The sequence below is a fragment of the Oncorhynchus keta genome, chromosome 25 (genome assembly GCF_023373465.1).
Source record: "Oncorhynchus keta strain PuntledgeMale-10-30-2019 chromosome 25, Oket_V2, whole genome shotgun sequence".
Classification (NCBI taxonomy): Eukaryota; Metazoa; Chordata; class Actinopteri; order Salmoniformes; family Salmonidae; genus Oncorhynchus; species Oncorhynchus keta.
Window position 1 is genome coordinate 12,762,334 of NC_068445.1, and position 22,138 is coordinate 12,784,471.

Below are 22,138 nucleotides of genomic sequence, written 5' to 3' on the forward strand. Positions count from 1 at the left end.
TTTTCAGTAGCGCTCAAAGCATACCATTCCATGAGCGCAACATTTATTTTTTCATCTTGAATCAATGAGCCTAATCAGTCCTGCATGACACCAAAATCATAAACAGCAGGGTAAATCCTTAGTTTTGGGGTTATGCTGAGGTAAAACAATTTGGCTAATCTATACTTCCATATTTCCATAAATCCTTTTCTTGAAGATCAAGGGGTATAAAATGTATTGTAATGACTGGAATTCTGATGTTTTTAATGTAAAGATATAATTTAATCATTATTATATGTAATAGAAGGCGATGGGTTAGAAGAAGCCTACATAACCAATCCATAAAGTAAAATGTTACATCCATATGGCCAGCTATGTAAACTTTAACATAGATTTATCCTGCAATAGATGTGGTTCAATAGGTAACATACATTTTCATCTTCTTCTAATGCCTTTAAGGGGAAATTAATCTAAAAGTAACTGAATGTAATCGGATTACGTTACTGAGTTTGGGTAATCCAAAAGTTACGTTACTGATTATAATTTTGGACAGGTAACTAACTAACTGTAATGGATTACATGTATTAAGTAACCTACCCAACCCTGTTCGTAATACTAATGTATGTAAATACTGGGTGTGGCTAGGTATGCAAACCTAGAGTGTGGATCACAATCTATGCTGGTACATAGACTTTCAAGATAAGGAAACCAATATTTTTCCATTTTGGTGAACTAAGAAGAACCAAAAAAGTTAATTGAATGTGCCACATCTAGGCCTATGTCTTCGTTATCCCATGTCAAAGTACATTGATCTTGGGTTACTGTAAATTAGTTAATGGCTTTTTAGTTTGCTCATTTAATAATTCAAAGCAAATAATGCTGGAGACTGGAGAGCGAGCAGGCTTTCGTTACACCCCTCTGATTCAGCTAATCATGGACTAAATACCACAATATGTTTTATTTTAACAAGGTGTGTTAATGATGTGCTGGAATAAATGCATGTAAGCCTACACCTAGTAGCCCTAGAGTCTAAGTTGGAGAGCCCTGAACTAGGGCCTTACTGATCCTGGGAAAGGAAAATGTATCAACCTGATTTTCTATATCTGATTACTACAGAGTCTGAGGATTGTTTGACAATGTCTGTCACTGGCTGCAAACTCTTGGTAAATTAAATTTAGCCTAATTGTCCTTACTTTCGAGTAAACATTTCCAGACTCCTTCTGTCCAACCAGAGTAGCCCACAGGTGGAATATGCAAGAAAGGGGCCGTGTTGAGGTCGTCACTAGTTACCCCAGCCACAAAGTCAGAAGGCCCGCTTACTCAAGCAATCAGATGAGGGAGTGTGATGCCGCGTATTCCGGTTTGCAGGAAACACCTCATTTTCTAAATTGCCTACCTTGAGTTAAAGTTTTGAAGACCAAATTAGTAAATACATTCAGGAGCAAGAATTGACAACATCACTAAAATTCATAACATTGAGAAAATTTTGGGCAAAAGGCCAAGTTGTCTTTTCTTTTTTTATATAACTTGTAGCTATTTGAGGGCGTGTTCTCAGAACATGTGCAAAACAGTTTACAGGTATATTCACTGTAATGTTCAACATCTCCTTGTCCCCAGTCTATAATCCCCACGTTTTGAGAGAACCACCATCATTCCTGTTCATGCCACAATGACTACCGCCCTGTAGCACTCACATCTGTAATCCTGAAGTGCTTTGAGAGGCTGGTTATGGCACACATCAACTCCATCATCCCAGACACCCTAGACCCACTCCAATTTGCATACCGCCTCAACAGATCCATACAAGATGCAATCTCACCTCCACTCCACACTGCCCTCACCCACCTAGATAAGAGGAATATCTATGTTAGAATGCTGTTCTTTGATTACAGCTCAGCGTTCAACACCATTGTCCCCTCCAAGCTCGTCACCAAGCTTAGGACCCTGGGACTGAACACCTCCCTCTGCAACTGTATCCCGGACTTCCTGACTGACTGGCTGACCCCAGGTGGTGAGGGTAGGCATCATCACCTCCGCCACGCTGACCCTCAACAGGGGGGCCCACAAGGGTGTGTGCTTAGTTCCCTACTGTACTCCCTGTTCACCCACGACTGCATGGCCACGCACAACTCCAACATCCTCATCAAGTTTGCTGATGACACGACGGTGATAGGCCAGAATACAGACGGTGATGAGACTGCCTACAGGGAGTAGGTCAGTGACCTGGCAGTGTGGGTCCGTAACACAACCTCTCCCTCAATGTCAGTAAGACCAAGGAGCTGATCGAGGACTAAAGAAAACGGGGGACGAGCACGCCCCAACCACATACACGGGGATAAAGTGGACCAGCTTCAAGTTCCTCAGTTTCCAAATCACTAAGAACTTAATGGTCCACACACGCGCACAGCTGTGAAAAAGGCGCTACAGTGCCTCTTCCCCCTCAGCAGGTTGAATAGGTTTGGCATGGACCCTCAAAGTTCTACACCTGTACCATTGAGAGCATCTTGACTGGCTGCGTCACTGCTTGGTGTGCCATTCCACTAGTATAATAAGGGGTTCCATTCCAAGCACACATGAGTTTAGTGCCTCGTTCAAGTGCTAGACGGAACTCTGAAATGTATGACTTGCTAAATGGTTGTAGTCATACACAAACCACGTTCAACCAGTTAGCAAGTCGGTAATTTCAGAGTTCCGACTAGCACTTGAACGCAGCACTAAACTTGTGTGCTTGGAATGGAGTCTGCTGTTGTGGGAAGTTTTGTTAAGATCCCCAACGCTTGGTCCCAACATTAAACATGCAATGCTTGCGGTACTGTTTTGGAAGCATAAGGACCTTGTTTTTCATATCAGAGAGAAATAATTATCAAAAAAGAAAAAGGTTAAATTGATACACAACTTGATAGGGTTTTGGTTAGTTTTCCCACACAGCCGTATTTGCATGTTATAACGCTTATTTACGGAAAACTACGGAAGACGAAGCGACCAACTTTACACTGAACAAAAATATAAATGCAACATGTAAATTGTTGGTCCCATGTTTCATGAGCTGAAATATTTGTTGCATTTCTCTCCAATTTTGTGCATACATTTGTTTACATCCCTGTAAGTGAGAATTTCTCCTTTGCCAAGATAATCCATCCACCTGACAGGTGTGGCATATCAAGAAGCTGATTAAACAGCATGATCATTACACAGGTGCACCTTGTGCTGGGGACAATAAAAGGCCACTCTAAAATGTGCAGTTTTGTCACACAACACAATGCCACAGATGTCTCAAGTTTTAAGGGAGCAAGCATTTGTTTTGCTGACGAGGAATGTCCACCAGAGCTGTTGCGAGATCATTTAATTTTAATTTCTCTACCATAAGCCACCTCCAACATCGTTTTAGAGAATTTGGCAGTATGTCCGACTGACCTCTCAACCATAGACCACCTGTCACGACTCCGACCGAAGGTGGCTTCCCTTCCCGTTCGGGTGGCGCTCAGTGGTTCTGATGTTTTTAATGTAAAGATATAATTTAATCATTATTATATGTAATAGAAGGCGATGGGTTAGAAGAAGCCTACATAACCAATCCATAAAGTAAAATGTTACATCCATATGGCCAGCTATGTAAACTTTAACATAGATTTATCCTGCAATAGATGTGGTTCAATAGGTAACATACATTTTCATCTTCTTCTAATGCCTTTAAGGGAAATTAATCTAAAAGTAACTGAATGTAATCGGATTACGTTACTGAGTTTGGGTAATCCAAAAGTTACGTTACTGATTATAATTTTGGACAGGTAACTAACTAACTGTAATGGATTACATGTATTAAGTAACCTACCCAACCCTGTTCGTAATACTAATGTATGTAAATACTGGGTGTGGCTAGGTATGCAAACCTAGAGTGTGGATCACAATCTATGCTGGTACATAGACTTTCAAGATAAGGAAACCAATATTTTTCCATTTTGGTGAACTAAGAAGAACCAAAAAAGTTAATTGAATGTGCCACATCTAGGCCTATGTCTTCGTTATCCCATGTCAAAGTACATTGATCTTGGGTTACTGTAAATTAGTTAATGGCTTTTTAGTTTGCTCATTTAATAATTCAAAGCAAATAATGCTGGAGACTGGAGAGCGAGCAGGCTTTCGTTACACCCCTCTGATTCAGCTAATCATGGACTAAATACCACAATATGTTTTATTTTAACAAGGTGTGTTAATGATGTGCTGGAATAAATGCATGTAAGCCTACACCTAGTAGCCCTAGAGTCTAAGTTGGAGAGCCCTGAACTAGGGCCTTACTGATCCTGGGAAAGGAAAATGTATCAACCTGATTTTCTATATCTGATTACTACAGAGTCTGAGGATTGTTTGACAATGTCTGTCACTGGCTGCAAACTCTTGGTAAATTAAATTTAGCCTAATTGTCCTTACTTTCGAGTAAACATTTCCAGACTCCTTCTGTCCAACCAGAGTAGCCCACAGGTGGAATATGCAAGAAAGGGGCCGTGTTGAGGTCGTCACTAGTTACCCCAGCCACAAAGTCAGAAGGCCCGCTTACTCAAGCAATCAGATGAGGGAGTGTGATGCCGCGTATTCCGGTTTGCAGGAAACACCTCATTTTCTAAATTGCCTACCTTGAGTTAAAGTTTTGAAGACCAAATTAGTAAATACATTCAGGAGCAAGAATTGACAACATCACTAAAATTCATAACATTGAGAAAATTTTGGGCAAAAGGCCAAGTTGTCTTTTCTTTTTTATATAACTTGTAGCTATTTGAGGGCGTGTTCTCAGAACATGTGCAAAACAGTTTACAGGTATATTCACTGTAATGTTCAACATCTCCTTGTCCCCAGTCTATAATCCCCACGTTTTGAGAGAACCACCATCATTCCTGTTCATGCCACAATGACTACCGCCCTGTAGCACTCACATCTGTAATCCTGAAGTGCTTTGAGAGGCTGGTTATGGCACACATCAACTCCATCATCCCAGACACCCTAGACCCACTCCAATTTGCATACCGCCTCAACAGATCCATACAAGATGCAATCTCACCTCCACTCCACACTGCCCTCACCCACCTAGATAAGAGGAATATCTATGTTAGAATGCTGTTCTTTGATTACAGCTCAGCGTTCAACACCATTGTCCCCTCCAAGCTCGTCACCAAGCTTAGGACCCTGGGACTGAACACCTCCCTCTGCAACTGTATCCCGGACTTCCTGACTGACTGGCTGACCCCAGGTGGTGAGGGTAGGCATCATCACCTCCGCCACGCTGACCCTCAACAGGGGGGCCCACAAGGGTGTGTGCTTAGTTCCCTACTGTACTCCCTGTTCACCCACGACTGCATGGCCACGCACAACTCCAACATCCTCATCAAGTTTGCTGATGACACGACGGTGATAGGCCAGAATACAGACGGTGATGAGACTGCCTACAGGGAGTAGGTCAGTGACCTGGCAGTGTGGGTCCGTAACACAACCTCTCCCTCAATGTCAGTAAGACCAAGGAGCTGATCGAGGACTAAAGAAAACGGGGGACGAGCACGCCCCAACCACATACACGGGGATAAAGTGGACCAGCTTCAAGTTCCTCAGTTTCCAAATCACTAAGAACTTAATGGTCCACACACGCGCACAGCTGTGAAAAAGGCGCTACAGTGCCTCTTCCCCCTCAGCAGGTTGAATAGGTTTGGCATGGACCCTCAAAGTTCTACACCTGTACCATTGAGAGCATCTTGACTGGCTGCGTCACTGCTTGGTGTGCCATTCCACTAGTATAATAAGGGGTTCCATTCCAAGCACACATGAGTTTAGTGCCTCGTTCAAGTGCTAGACGGAACTCTGAAATGTATGACTTGCTAAATGGTTGTAGTCATACACAAACCACGTTCAACCAGTTAGCAAGTCGGTAATTTCAGAGTTCCGACTAGCACTTGAACGCAGCACTAAACTTGTGTGCTTGGAATGGAGTCTGCTGTTGTGGGAAGTTTTGTTAAGATCCCCAACGCTTGGTCCCAACATTAAACATGCAATGCTTGCGGTACTGTTTTGGAAGCATAAGGACCTTGTTTTTCATATCAGAGAGAAATAATTATCAAAAAAGAAAAAGGTTAAATTGATACACAACTTGATAGGGTTTTGGTTAGTTTTCCCACACAGCCGTATTTGCATGTTATAACGCTTATTTACGGAAAACTACGGAAGACGAAGCGACCAACTTTACACTGAACAAAAATATAAATGCAACATGTAAATTGTTGGTCCCATGTTTCATGAGCTGAAATATTTGTTGCATTTCTCTCCAATTTTGTGCATACATTTGTTTACATCCCTGTAAGTGAGAATTTCTCCTTTGCCAAGATAATCCATCCACCTGACAGGTGTGGCATATCAAGAAGCTGATTAAACAGCATGATCATTACACAGGTGCACCTTGTGCTGGGGACAATAAAAGGCCACTCTAAAATGTGCAGTTTTGTCACACAACACAATGCCACAGATGTCTCAAGTTTTAAGGGAGCAAGCATTTGTTTTGCTGACGAGGAATGTCCACCAGAGCTGTTGCGAGATCATTTAATTTTAATTTCTCTACCATAAGCCACCTCCAACATCGTTTTAGAGAATTTGGCAGTATGTCCGACTGACCTCTCAACCATAGACCACCTGTCACGACTCCGACCGAAGGTGGCTTCCCTTCCCGTTCGGGTGGCGCTCAGTGGTCATCGTCGCCGGCCTACTAGCTGCCACTGATTATTTTCTCCCCCTCCTTATGTGTTTATTGATTACACCTGTTTTGAGTTGGTTGTAATTAGTTGGGCCTTATTAGTCAGCCGGCCCGTTTCTTTGTGCGGGATTGATTATTGTACCCCTGGTGTTTGTTACAGAAGAACGTGTTGGTGTATGTTCGTATATAGTGCTGGACTGTTTTCATTCCCCGTGTCTGGGGCAGTTTGGTTTTGAGTACCCAGTGTTTAGTGGGGTGGCCGTGGTTCACCGTGTTTGCATTAAAATAGCATTATATTGAACTCTCTGTTTTCCCTGCACCTGACTTCATACTCACGACACCCAGTACGTTACACCACCTGTAACCACGCCAGCCCAGGAACCTCCACATCCGGCTTTTTCACCTGCGTGATCGTCTGAGACAAACTACCTGGACAGCTAATGAAACTATAGGTTTGCTCAACTGAAGAATTTCTGCACAAACTGCACAGCCATTGAAGAGGAGTGGGACAACATTCCACAGGCCACAATCAAAAGCCTGATCAACTCTATGTGAAGGAGATATCACACTGCACGAGGCAAATGGTGTTCACACCAGATACTGACTGGTTTTCTGATCCACGCCTCTACTTTTTTTTTATGTATCTGTGACCAACAGATGCATATCTGTTTTCCCAGTCATGTGACATCCATAGATTAGGGGCTAATGCATGTATTTAAATGGAACTGTAACTCAGGAAAATCTTTGAAATTGTTGCATTTTATATTTTTGTTAATTGTAGCTTTCTAGCATGCTACGAACACCTGTTTTGAAAGTGTAGCTGAAGTGTAGTTTTGTTGGATGGATGGATGCACCCATAGCTGTGTGGATCTCTTGCCAGGTCGCAATTGTAAATGAGAACTTGTTCTCAACTTGCCTACCTGGTTAAATAAAGGTGAAATAAAATCTCTACAAAACTGTGTATATTTTTTATTTGAAGGATTCTTTCTCGCTGATGAAAGAGAACATGTCCATATGTTTCGAAAGCCTTATTGCAAGCAATGATTATTGACGTTTCTAAACATTAAAAAACAGCGTTGGGATTGTATTCTATATGAGGCAGTCATGTGCTAAGCTAATGGCTGAAAACTAGTGAGATGGCAGAATGGAGCCAAGAGTTTGAGAGAGCTAAAATTAGTTATTCTATTTGATAGACCAACGTTGATCGTTTCCTTACAAGCCTTTCATTCTAATAGTAACATGTCATATTCTGGACTTTCAAAAGATGCACAGCAGCTGGCAGGGAAAAAACTCAGTTGGAAGAGTAAAAATATCCCATTCAATGGTGTTCCGTTGGAAGTTGTGGGCACAGAGACGTATACATGCCACCAGGGGAAAGACATACAAACAAAAGCCAAAGAGAAATATGCTGCTGCAATGAACCAGGTGGCATTAAGTTCAAAGACAGATCACTGTCGTTTAAACCATACACTTTCACAACATTCATTTAATTTTAATAATGTTGAAGTACAAACTATGGAATGTTCCTCAATGAAATTGAAGATGGGACTTTAAACGAGTGTCCCAATGGCACTTATTGCAAGAGTAGGTAATGATGAGTACCGTTTTATGTGCTATCTGTATATTAAATTGTACTCCTATAATGTAATGCTGTGTATAAAAGTACCATGTATGTAAAGTGTATGAATTATGTATATTAAACTAAATTATGTTTAAAAAATTTATATATACTTTTGTCCTCAGAAGAGGGGGGTGGATGGGCTAGATAAATAAATGCAAATAAAGAGTAAGTTAGTGTGGTGAGATTCCCCTTATACTATAAAGAGCTTTGTGTGTCTAGAAAATTGCCATGTAAGTACAATCAATTATTATCATTACATGTTTTGCCATATTCCATAGCTTGAAGACTATGACTTTGTACAGAGATGGAAACTGGCACAAAATACCAAAAAGGTGGCCTACAAGGCAATGTTAAGTTTAATAAATAATTTACTAGTATTTTTTTTATTGAATCTTTATTTATCTAGGCAAGTCAGTTAAGAACAAATTCTTATTTACAATGAAGGCCTACCCCGGCCTACCCCGAACAACGCCAGGCCAATTGTACGCCACCCTTTGGGGCTCCCAATCATGGCCGGATGTGAAACAGCCTGGATTCGAACCAGGGACTGTAGTTACGCCTCTTGCACTGAGATCCACTCGGGTAAGTGCCTAGGTGCCAAATAAAGTAACAGGGTTGAAGTGTTCATCTTAAATCAGCCGATTTCAAACATTGACATTTCTGTGAACATTTCTGTGAAACCATGTACGTTTTACTTGTGGATTACTTATGGATTCTGAAAATAAAAATCTAAAATCAAGATGTACCAATTTGTTTGTCTACATGGCATTTAAAATGAAATGCAGATGTTGGAGTAAACCTATTTTGGGTTAAGACAAGTAACTATGAGTAAGGGCAAACATCTTGATAAGCTTGCAAGATGAGTTTTTGAATAAAACATGCAATTACCACTTTGCATTTAGAACGGTTTTAATATAGATAATAAATAACAAAATCTTTGATGAACCAAATCTAGATAAAATAAATGCGTCTCTCATCTGCTTCTGCAAGACTGTCGGCACAATCGTCATCATACTCCCTCATCTGATTGGTCGTTTCCAACGACCTGTAAACAGGCATACGCGTCATCACACTCCCTCATATGATTGGTCGAGTATTCGAACCTTCTGACTTTGGCTGTCATCACATTCCCTCATCTGATTGGTCGAGTATGCGGGCCTTCTGACTTTGTGGCTGTGGTAACTAATGACGACCCAGTGTTGAGGCACTTTCAACAAAATCAGATCAGCGCTACAGTTTGTTACCACTGAAGCTGTGAGCTGTGCCGGGAGAGGTGGATTTAGGTCAGCGCAAGGATTGGACAGGTTGATTGCAGCCCTTAACATTGGCGATTGCTGCACTCTTTTCCACCATTTTCGGGGAGATAAGAGGACACCCAAAGTAACATTTATTGAGGGAAGAGTCATTTTTCGTTCCAATTAGCTCGTTTATCAGCCTAACAACTTACGGACAATTTCTTACTCGTATCATCGACATCTGGCCTTTCTGTGAATGCATATTTCACAGTTGGTAAACTGTATTACTGCTGAAAGGTTTTAATTTTAAAGAGACTGAGGCGGCTGAGTAAACAAAGTACAACTGACAAGAAGCCCACCAACCACCATGGATAACGCTCACACAAAGAGTGTTGAAGAAGTTTATAGCCATTTCTCTGTCAACGAAAGCACTGGACTTGGTTTGGACCAGGTGAAACGTCAAAAGGAGAAATGGGGCTCGAACGGTATGTGTACCTCTACACCTTTACTAGTAGTACCGGTAGTTATTTAGCTAATGTTCACTATATGTCACTCATGAGGGAACATTATACCATCATTTAGTCCCACTGTTAGCTAAAGTTACCTAGGAGTTGGGGTAAATGTCAGCCCCATCACTCCGCTCCGTCATGGACTGAATTAATTTGGCTGATGTCATCGTAGACAACCTCGTGGGTTTCAATCTTGTACAAACTAGCTAGAAAGTAGTCAGTTACATGGGGGAATTGTTATATTAGTGTAAGGGTATTTTAAACCAGGTATACAAGTATAGACCGCTGACGTGTGCCTTGGCATTCTGATGTGATGGCTAGCCTATGACATTTGGGACAGCATAGCCGCTCGCCATGGGCATGGCACAGGCCTAGCTAGCTAACAGTTAATGATGCTAGTTAGCTAACGCAAGCCGGTTCATGGAATCCTGGGTTCTGTAGTTTTTCCTAGCTGTAAACACAAGAAACGAGGCTCGATTCCCGATTTAAGCTCATGAAAGCGTCTATTGGATCACGTAAAATAGATTGGGTGCGTCTGACACCATTCAAGGTGACCTCTGAGAACATGGGTTCAAAAAGTTACCTTATGTGTCACCACCATGAATTCAAACATTGATTGGGCAATATGCTTACCATCCACGACTTGCTACTGTTAATGACTCAGCCGAACACAAGACTGGGGTTTCACTCGGTGAAATGCAATTAAATCAAAACCCTGTTTTTCCATGTTGCCTATAGCAAAGTTTTAGCTTTGCTAAATCTGAACCAGGACATATGGGGTTTAGTGGGAGTTATAGGGGGTCATTGGGGGTCAAATGGGGTGGAGATAAACCAATTGCAGGGCCATATGTTTGATTGTCAAAATTAACAGCATGAGCTACTAAAACATTACTAATGTAATGGTGTGTTCTCTTTTCCCTGTATGTATTTTGGATTGGTCCATCTCCAGAGTTACCTGCTGAAGAAGGTAATAACAATACATGATTAAAAAGATGTAACTTTTACAACAAACTATGTGCTACAAATTCTTCTTGATTTGATGTATTTGTACATCTCTTTCGTTCTACAGGGAAGTCTCTATGGGAGCTTGTTGTTGAACAATTTGAAGATTTACTTGTACGAATTCTTCTGCTGGCAGCTTGTATATCTTTTGTAAGTATATCGCTTAGACTCTAGTACTGCTGCTTGCCATGGGCCTGGAATTTGTTCACAATCCTTTACAGTGACCGCTGTATTGAAGAGTATTGTGAATGTATTAGATTGTTTTGGTTTATTACATAGAGGTGACAATCCCCGCCGGACATGCGGCGTTAAGTTGTCATAGAAACAAACTCTTAAATCATCTGCTTGCTGTTCAGAGTTGCTGATGAAAGCACACCAGGAGGAGTGGGCTGTCTGGCATGGAAAGTGTATGTTTAGCTTAGTGGCATGAGACGTGTGGACAGCAAGTGCAAATGTCTTCTGTTTGAATGCCTAGGCTGAGGTTACATTCACAGATCAGGCAGCCAAACAGCTGAGAAGGCTAGCTACACATTTGAGGAATGGTGATGACAGCAGTTGCTTGACTCGAGTTGCTATCACCATGTGTCTAACAAGACATTTGAGTCGTCTTTTACTCTCGCAGTGTAATCACTTCCTCTCCTCTGCCTCGTTATTTGGAGTAAAGCCTATCCACAAGCTAAATGGTTTGATAGAAATGTAACTGACAGCATACAGTGATCTAGCCTATTTTTCATTGTTCTGCAGTATTAGCAGTGTACTGCTACATCAATGTTTACTATTCATGTTTTTTGGTAGTGGACAGATGGATGTTTTTGCACTGGAACGGTTTGCAATGTAGTGTCAGATACTATGTACATTGACTTGAGGAGATGAGGTCCTTTTGAGGCCAGTATGGAGGTGTCAAGAGCTGTAATCTATAATCCCAGTGTGTGTCAGTCTGCTAGAGGAGCTGGTATGCAGTGCCCAGCCTTGCGATATGGTGATGTTGGTGGTTGCTGTCTGACGGGGACAGGGCACCACTCAAGACCAAATTTGGGCTCTGACCTTCAGTGGGAGGGCATTCCCCAGACGAATGCACCACCCCTTCTCCCATGCACCTCACTCTCATACTTTTGGTCGGGTTGTCAGTTAAGTCAGATCCAAATGAGTGCGAGTAGTAGGTTAATGAAATAACAAGCGGGTGCAGCAGAACTTGCAGCAGAACTTGTTGCAGAGTGTTCATGATGTGGCTTTGTCCCGTTCAAGTGAATTTGTGCAACACGTGTCGTGTGCTCTTATTCTCAGTAGATAACATGCAAATTAGTCTTGCTCCCAGAAGAGTGTTTTTATCTCTGGTTTGTGAGGGAGGAAGAGTGCAGAGTCGGAGAATGGCTATGTAAAGTGACCGATTACTGCAGCAGTAGTCCTGGTAACTGGTTTGTTTGAGGTGGTAAGGTGGCTGGCTGTTTGTTTCAACTGCTCATATTTGACATGCATTCTATGCATGATACTTATGGCTACTGAGGGCCATTGATTAATTTGTCCAAATGTACTGTTATGTGCTGACACTGAAATGACATACAGTAACACATCAAGACGATCTGTTATAAATTGTAGTCTAACTGTATTTTCGGTGTTGGGTTTAAGTTTTCGACTTTCAAATGTCTTATGTGCAAAATTTACCATAAATTATATAAAAACAGAGATTTCATTTGGAACTTTAATTCAGCAATGTGTGTTTATAAAGAGTTGGCTATGTATTGCTCAGTACAGCAAACTCTAGTTAAATAATCAAAATAAAATCACGGTGCTAGATTACGATGAGGTTTATGGTATTTGAAAGGTGCTACGCATAGGATTTGTTAGAATTTTTGCGTTGTAATTTCAGAAAATGACCACAATATATCTGGCGCTAATAATGGAATGATGGTGTTTTCACAGTGTTACATACCCACCAGTGTTGTGATTGGTTGTGATTTTCACCTATTTAGGGCTCCTGCCTGAGCGACATCTGTCAAAAATGTTCTTACTTTGTGACTGTGTTATCTTATGAAAATGGTTGCAAAAAGTCTACACTGTTTGCTCAATTTCTGTTTTTGAGACAATAGGCACTGACTAGTGTAGGGAATCATTGTACCATCTAAATCGTTGTGAAATATATTTTGAATAAGAACAAATACATTTTTTTTTTTACAGCTGTTTGAAGCTGGTGGACCAAAACCGGAAAAAAACAAAGTTACTTTCTGTTCTGGTCCACTAGCTTCAAACAGCTGTAAAACCGATATCTGACGGGAGAAATAAATAGGCTAATATCATAGCCAATCAAAACACTGGCGGGTAAGTAATACTGTGAAACACTCATTCCGCTATTACTGCAGCTATATTATGGACATTTTCTGAAATTACAATTAAAAAATTCAACAAAATTCTGTGTTGCACCTTTAGCACATTGCTTTTGAATTTCGAAAATGTTGTCCGGTTTAAATTTTTTTTAAATTACATCTAAATAAATGTGTTGTATCCATCTTGTTTAAATGTGTTACTCTTGCACTGATATCCTGTTGTAAATCTTCTGATGTAACTTTTTGTATGTTCATCTTGTTGTTTATGCAAAAAATGGAGTTCACTCAACAAAATGTACATTTCTATGCATTTCTACCACTGCTAAGTTAACCAGTTGTATCAGAATGCATACACATTCTCCGTGGACATTTAGTTTAACCTTATTTCACAACAGTTTAACCTTATTTCACAACAGTTTTCTTAACATGATCATGATCGCTTAAATGCATAGTAGTAAGCATAACCAGGGGGAGGGATGTTGTTAATTACTCCTGTGCTATCTCCTATGTGGAATCATGTCAGTAATGGATCATCGTTGTCTTGTTTACCTTTAGGTCTTGGCCTTGTTCGAGGATGGAGAAGAAACAATCACAGCCTTTGTGGAGCCTTTTGTAATCTTACTCATTCTTATAGCCAATGCCATTGTGGGTGTGTGGCAGGTGAGCAACTTGCATGACCTAATTTAGACATCTTTTACAGTATTTTGAACGTCAATGTTCAGTGTGGCGTTGCAATATCAGTGACACTATTCAGAAACTCTTGTTTTGGTGCAGGCTGTGGAAAGGAATATTTATTGTATGAAACTAGCTAGCGACTATAGGTAAAAGCGCTACCATAAAGAGTTGTAGGTAGGAGAATCCACAAGTCTCATACATGCTGTTCATTGGCCACATGGCAGTTTTATGCTTTCCTTTTTTAAGGACTTGCTGTTCAATGGTAGATGAAAAATGGGGCAAGGAAGTAAGTGGGTCACTGACTACATTTGAGAAGGTTTAGGCGTGACCAAAGTGACAACCTCTCCTCTTGCTCAGACTTCACGTCTGTTGCTTTAATTATGTTTACACCCATGGTCTCTTAGCCATTCTCTAATGTTTGCAGTCTTTGCAAAGAGAAATTTGTCTGTAGCAACTACCAACACAAATTGGCTGGATGCTCCCTTAGGATTTATTCATTCAGTCTAAATTCCTGCATGAGTTTGTCCAGAACTAGGTTACATTTCCTCAGTCTGTTGGAGTTTAACATTCCATAGATGGCATGTTTGTGAGCAAATGGTCTTGAACATTTGAATCCAGTCCATAAAGAATTTCTGTGTAGTCAAAGAATGGAATAAATGATAGGCTATTCAATCCACAAGTTGGTAGTTGTCTCTTTTACTCTGTTTCGATGCCCATTTTCTTGCCAGACCTTTTGTCACGCTGGCTGACTTTGCTTGCACTGCCAGGCAGCCCCTAGGAGGAATGTCCAGTAAGCTAAGCCAGTGTATGCCATGGAGTAGACTTACTCAACAGGAAGTGATGCAACTGGCCATCCCTGCCCTGGTAGGCTCTCACTAACTGATACGTTGAAGTTGGCCTAGAAATGTGGACTTTAGAACTAAGCATTCTATTCACGGTGTGAAGGTTCTTATTTAGCTGCTGTTTTCATAAATTACTAGTATATGTGACTGACACAATGTTTACTACTTGCACTTCTGTTTTCTTAAGTTTATTCAGTTGCCATATGTAACTTCTTCTTTTTTTGGCGACCTGACTAAATTCACATAGAAATTAGAGTTATATATCTGTCATTCTAATTGAAAGCAGGTATATGAAGCTGTAGATCTGTTCTATGTGTGCTATTTCTATGATTTGTGCCTTTAAATTAACCCACCTATGTCTGCCGAAAGATATTTCACAGTGTTTTAGATTGTACAATAATTAGGAAAACGATTAGAATTTTAGCAACCATGAAATGGCGGAGCGATATTGCACTTTAAAAAAATATATTTTCAGATTTTAAAATATGCAAAGGCAAATCGCCTGGTCCTTGTCATGTAATTAAAGGCACAATCTCTAAGATCTCCTGCTGTCTTTGAATTCAAAAATGATTATATTTCACCAGCCCCATCCATCAGTTAACAAAACAAAGTAGCATGGTTAGGCTGTTGAAGTTTGTGCCTTTAGATGAACCCACATATCTGCAGTTTGCGGGATAATGAAAAAGTTAAATGGGCTTATTTGAATTGGCATCTATAATGTCGTCAGATCATCAAGTTCAAATATGTGAGCAAACGCTCAACATTTCTTATCTACACAGGAACGCAATGCTGAGGATGCCATTGAAGCCCTAAAAGAGTACGAGCCTGAGATGGGCAAGGTCTACCGCCAGGACAGGAAGACCGTTCAGAGGATCAAGGCCAAAGAAATTGTGCCAGGAGACATCGTAGAGGTTTCTGGTAAGGTAGCCCTGTCTTTCTCTGTGCTTTAGGATGCATTAAGCCTAGACTATTTCTGATCATTCAGTAAGTTTGCTTATGAATAAGTATTGTTTAAGGTTTAATTAAAAACGGTTATTATTATTTGTTAGAAAAATATTTCCCTTTAGTAGTTTAGCACTGTAGAAAAAAAGGACAGTCCTGATCTCTTTTTACGCAAAACAGCATTGTTTTTAGCCTTTGCTTTTTATGACTCCTCATTCAGGTAAATGCTATTTTTAAAAGGGCTCATAATTCCAGGCAAGGTCAGGCTGACGTTTTAGCAGTAAAAGCTCATTTCAATTCCCCTCTTCCCCTAGTCCCACTGCAGAGGTGACTCACCCTACAGGAGTGGTGTATTTTGGGATGTTTCTATTAACCCATTGTCCCAGATGACTAGGCACTAGTGCTGCTAAAGGCCTCTCGGATCATGTGCTCATGTTTCCTGGGGGTGCTTAACTCACCAGGGTGCACTGAACACACCACCTTGATGAGTCTTGCATGCGGTTCAACCGTAGCTAGAACATCCCCCTTGGAGCTGGTAAACTCAACCTTTGAGTGGCTTGTCTCCCGTTTTCTCAGTGCAGCTGGTAAAAGAGGCTGGTATGACTCACCCAAAGACAGTGACTCTAGCACTTTAGCGAAGAGTGAGACGTCTCTGGTTTTGAGAGGAATGCGTCCTGGGCAGCACCTGGCTGCAGTGCAGCGTGAGATGAACGTATTTAAATGATGTGGAGTTGAATGCTGGAGTCCTTGAAGGGCTAATGTTATCATGATACTTCGTTTAACCCTAAGCTGTTGAGGTGATGCTGTGTTTTTTTGTGCAAAGTGGTGGGCTTATTTTAAGCCTGGAGAGCCTGTCTAGATTATAAAATCATGGTGTATTTATAGCATGCAGTGACAGTAGTGAAGATGGCCGGTGTCTGGTGCCCACCCCACCCACCCCCTCTCTGGGGAACATTGTTGCAGTGTGGGACAGTTTTTGGCAGGGCTCCAAAGTCACCTTGAGAAGGGCACCGTCAACACTGCGTGCATTTGCTGCTGGCAAATTTCTATTAAACCAATTGTGTTAGTTAGTGATGGAAAATTAGGATCGGGGGGGTAGATGTAATAGTATGGTTATCTAAGTGGGACCTGGAAGTCTTAGTGTGTATTCTGTATATTTCTCCCTTTATTTGATGCACATTAACTTTTGTCAAAGACTGGTCCTGCTGTGTGAATTCCAGCCTCTGTGCCTCCTATGATTGTTTAGTGTGGGCATGATTGGTTGTGTGCTCTATGTTCACCCAGGAAAATGGCTAACATCCTTGCTCGGAAAGCAGACTTCCAGAGAGTGGCTGGTAAAGCAGATATTGTCAGAGTGATGTGTTGTGCATGCTGTCAGGTGGAGATGGAGAAGCTCACCTAAAAGAGGGCATATGGGTCAAATCTGCAGAGACCTTTTTATATTGGTTTCTGTGATGTTTGTTTCTGAATAATGTTTTTTGCCCAAAGTTCCAGTGTGACCCCCCCTGCCAGCAGTAGGGCTGGTTGTGACGCAGATGCCAGCTCACTGCTGAGGCAGAGGACGCAGGCTGCAGTGACTGGCTGAGCTGTGAGCAGAATACTAAACGGGCCATCTCTGGCCCTGCCTGTCTGACAGCCTCTCGCTCTGCTCCACTCCGAGCCCATTTCTCCTTCCCAGCTCCTGTAAGCCCTCTGGAGGTAGACACAGTTGGCGCTCTTCTTCTCAACTCTCATAAGCCCACATGGGACATCCACAGTCTAGAGATGGCGCTTTACTCTCTGCAGATGTGTTTACTGTCCGGAAGATTATAGCCCAGTGTTGCTTTTCATTACTGTTTTGATTGTAGCTAATGCATTTCTCAGTACATCCTCTGGCTGTCCTCCTGCTGTATCTGTGTACTGTAGTTCATCCTTGACCATCCCAAGCTGTCTGACCCAGCACTGTCAATACAGGGATGGTTTGCTGTCACTGCTGTTCTTACTAAACTAATCTGCAGCTATGTGATGTCAGCTTTCCTTGACTGCTGTTCCAGGCTGGGTTCCAGCCCCTTTGACTTGGCTGTACGAATTAATGATTTAATTGAACTCATCGGTGGGAGCTGCCCATTCTACATGGTCACCTCACTCAAAATGTTTTTTTTTTTAGGTGGCTTAAACCATTATTTGGTCAAACAGTAAAATACATTATTCTCATGATTCCTGCCTGTACATGTTTCGCTGGGGTCTGCTGCGATGTCGAACGAGTCACTCGCTTTCCTTTCCCGGAGAAAAAGTGTCCTGATTGTTTAATTAGATTAAACAAACCGATATCTTGTCAGAGTTATAATTTTATTTCTCAACTCTCCATTTTGAGCTTAAGAAACTATTTTACAACCAAGATACAGTCTATTCAGACCACATTTTATTACGTTACAGCCTCACTCTAAAATAGATGTAATAGTTTTTTCCCCTCATTAATCTACACACTACCCCATAATGACAAAACAGAAACAGTTCAAAATGTTATGTATAATTTCTTTTTTGGGAAATATCACATTTACATAAGTATTCAGACCCTTTACTCAGTACTTTGTTGAAGCAACTTTGGCAGCGATTACAGCCTCGAGTCTGAGCACGGCCGGATGTCTCTCACACCCTCCCGTAGCGCCCAAGTCTTTGCAATCACAAAAAAATCTCTCTTTACATCAACCCCCACTACTTTGACGTGCGAGTCTGTGTTTTATATGCTGACCTCACACCTCAACAAGCTTCTGATTTGGTCAGTGTCAATACTCCTGGCCGCCATTGATTGGCAGATGTGTGAAGCAAATACGTGTGCCCACAGAACAGTTTTTCGAGGTCAAGGAAATGAGCATCCACACTTGCTCAGCCATCCACGTAGTGTAAAGAGCTGCTCGTCTGATTATTCAACTGGGGACATTTTCACGCTGGGAGAAATGTTAAAGTATGACGTCACAATCTGAGCACAATCAGAACGATTGGGAAGAATCTTCTTCATGCTGGGGAGATTTTTACATGACGCCACCAGGGAAAATGTTGGTCTGATGAGTTGCGCCCTCTTAGCCTGTCCCTCACAGCACCGTGGTTGACTGTTGCTGCTCCTGCTACGAGATTCACTTATCTCTCTACCCATAGTCACTCTTAATTTATCCCAGAACTTCAGGGAAATTAAAGAGATGGTTCTCTTCTCCCTGAATAGCTCAACATTGGCCATAAATGCAACGGCCGTTGCATCAGCATAATGTGGTCTGTAGCCAGAGGTGTTGCATTTCTGCAGGAATCTGGGGGTTCTGGTCCCTGGCTGGTGCATGTTGATAGGGGCCAGTCAGTGTTGGGTTGGGTGAAGGATGAGGGGGGAGGATTGCTCAGCTGTTCCTATTGTTTGGACAGCAAGATGACCTTGTATGGAAGTTGGTGGTAGATGGTGATCCCACCCCTCCAAGCCTAATGCGCAGACACTACCCATCAGCACCCTCCATGGCCTGGGATTCCAGACACCCAGCATGGCATGTGGCATTTTGTGTGGGCCTGGCCAGCGTTTGCTGTCACTGTGGGGTCTTTTGGTGAGTGTCGGGTCAGCAGGAGGCACAATGTTTGGCTGGGTTTTGGATGAATGAGGTGGAGGGAATTGTATGTACTTGAAAAGAGAGCAGTTTGCAGTAAATAACCTGCTGTTCATTTAGCCTATATTGTTGTTCAACATTATCAATTCATTTAGACATTTCAGTGTCAATAAAGACTAAGGGTACCAACCAACAGTTAAGCTACAATTTTCGGCATGTTTGCATTGCCCCTGCGTTTGAGTTTTGAACTGCACTGTGGCAGCTAACCTTGAGGCATGTCCTGAATTGACTGCTGGGAATCTGCGTTATGCTGTCTGGTTAATAGAAGTCACGGTAAAATGGTCTGGAGAGGCTGTTAAGAGGAGCCAGAGATTGACCTTAACACCAGGGGAAAGTGACGGGAACATGAATACCCTTCGGAGCTTCCTCTTTTACCGTGGTCAGACTGTAGCCTGGTCCACAGCTTCTCATGACCACATGTGGAACGGTGCATTACAAGACTGCTGTGTAGACAGGGAAGGTAGCATGAGTCATCAACACTCCCCTTTCATTAGGCTAGGTATAGGGATTAGCAGGCAGACGTTTTAAAGGTAGACTCAGCGAAATGACGTTACCACGAGCAGCACCGCAGATATTGAACTGAGCGAGATGCAACACTTCACTCTGTCACACACAGTATCTGTGCATGTGCAGGGGTTCGCTTCACGCTGTTCACAACGTGGGAGCCACAGGAGCAAAACAGCAGAGGTGGAGCCTCGCGCTTCAATGCTCTTAGTTGTTGCGGAAATCGACCCACTATGCTGTTTACTTTCTGCGTCTACGTCATATCGCTAAGTCTACCTTTTAATTACAACCTTTTCATGGTGACGATGGCAACACTAAGTAATGGGAAAGGGAAAGGACCATCCAGAGGTCTTCTTTAACTAATCATTTAAGTCTTGAGATGCTACAGGGCATTCGGGAAAGTATTCAGACCCTTTGACTTTTTCCACATTTTGTTATCGAACACCCTTATTCTAAAATGGATTAAAAACAAAAAGCCCGCAACAATCTACACAATACCCCATAATGACAAATGAAAACAGGTTTTTAGAAAAGTTTGCAAATGTATAAAAAATAAAAACGGATACCTTATTTACATAAGTAAATCAGACCCTTTGCAATGAGACTCGAAATTGAGCTCAGGTGCATCCTGTTTGCATTGATCATCCTTGAGATGTTTCTACAACTTGATTGGAGTCCACTTGTGGTAAGTTAAATTAATTGGACATGATTTGGAAAGGTACAAACCTGTCTATATAAGGTCCCACAGCAAAAACCAAGCCCTGAGGTCAAAGGAATTGTCTGTAGAGCTCCGAGACAGGATTGTGTCGAGGCACAGATCTGGGGAAGGGTACCAAAAAAATGTCTGCAGCATTGAAGGTACACAAGAACCGAGACCTCCGTAATTCTTAAATGGTAGAAGTTTGGAACCACCAAGACTCTTCCTAGAGCTGGCCGCCTGGCCAAATTGAGCAATCAGGGGAGAAGGGCCTTGGTCAGGGAGGTGACCGAGAACCCGATGGTCACTCTGACAGAGCTCCAGAGTTCCTCTGTGGATATGGGAGAACCTCCCAGAAGGACAACCATCTCTGCAGCACTCCACCAATCAGGCCTTTATGGTAGAGTGGCCAGATGGAAGCCACTCCTCAGTAAGAGGCACATGAGTCACCTTGGAGTTGCCAAAAGGCACCTAAAGGACTCTGACCATGAGAAACAAGATTCTCTGGTCTGATGAAACCAGTATTGCACTCTGGTCTCAATGCCAAGCGTCAGGTCTGGAGGAAACCTGGCACCATCCTATGGTGAAGCATGGTGGTGACAGCATCATGCTGTGGGGATATTTTTCAGAGGCAGGGACTCGTAGACTTGTCAGGATTGAGGGAAAGAGGAATGTAGCAAAGTACAGCGAGTTCCTTGATGAAAAACTTCTCCAGAGTGCTCAGGACCTCAGACTGGGGTGAAGGTTCACCTTCCAATAGGACAATGACCTAAGCACACAGCCAAGACAACACAGGAGTGGCTTCGGGACAAGTCTCTGAATATCCTTGACTGGCCCGGACTTGAACCCGATTTGAACATCTCTGGAGAGACCTGTAAATGGCTATGCTCCCCATCCAACCAAACAGAGCTTGAGAGGATCTGCAGAGAAGATTGGGAGAAACTCCCCAAATACATGTGTGCCAAGCTTGTAGTGCTTCAACAAAGTATTGCATAAAGGGTCTGAATTCTTATGCAAATGTAGTAAACTGGTTTTGTCATTCTGGGATATTGTGTGTAAATTGATGAGAGGGAGGGGACTATTCAATTTTAGAATAATGCTGTAACATAACAAAATGTGTCAACGGGTCTGAATACTTTCCGATTGCACTGAACAGTTGAAGTCAGAAGTTTACATACACCTTAGCCAACTACATTTAAACTCCGTTTTTCACAATTCCTGACCTTCAGTCCTAGTAAAAAATCCCTGCCTTAGGTCAGTTAGGATCACCACTTTATTTTAAGAATGTGAATAGTCAGAATAATAGTAGAGAGAATGATTTCTTTCAGCCTTTATTTCTTTCATCACATTTCCAGTGGGTCAGAAGTTTACATGCTACCAAATAGTAATTGAGTGTATTGCCTTGGGTCAAACGTTTCGGGTAGCCTTCCACAAGCTTCCCACAATAAGTTGGGTGAATTT

The 22,138-nt window shown here is 42.0% G+C and overlaps 1 protein-coding gene across 2 annotated transcripts in view; it reads left to right on the plus strand.

The window, feature by feature from the left end:
• The first annotated feature begins 9,552 nt into the window (after positions 1-9,552).
• The window catches only part of LOC118358217 (sarcoplasmic/endoplasmic reticulum calcium ATPase 2-like), a 53,653-nt gene continuing 41,067 nt past the window's right edge, over positions 9,553-22,138 (plus strand). For both annotated transcript variants that reach the window (XM_035735783.2, XM_035735784.2), the window contains exons 1-5: positions 9,553-10,047; positions 11,021-11,038; positions 11,141-11,223; positions 13,950-14,054; positions 15,691-15,829. In XM_035735783.2, coding sequence (XP_035591676.1) covers positions 9,930-10,047; positions 11,021-11,038; positions 11,141-11,223; positions 13,950-14,054; positions 15,691-15,829 — 463 coding nt within the window. In that variant the 5' untranslated portion in view covers positions 9,553-9,929. The remainder of the gene's footprint in view (positions 10,048-11,020; positions 11,039-11,140; positions 11,224-13,949; positions 14,055-15,690; positions 15,830-22,138) is intronic.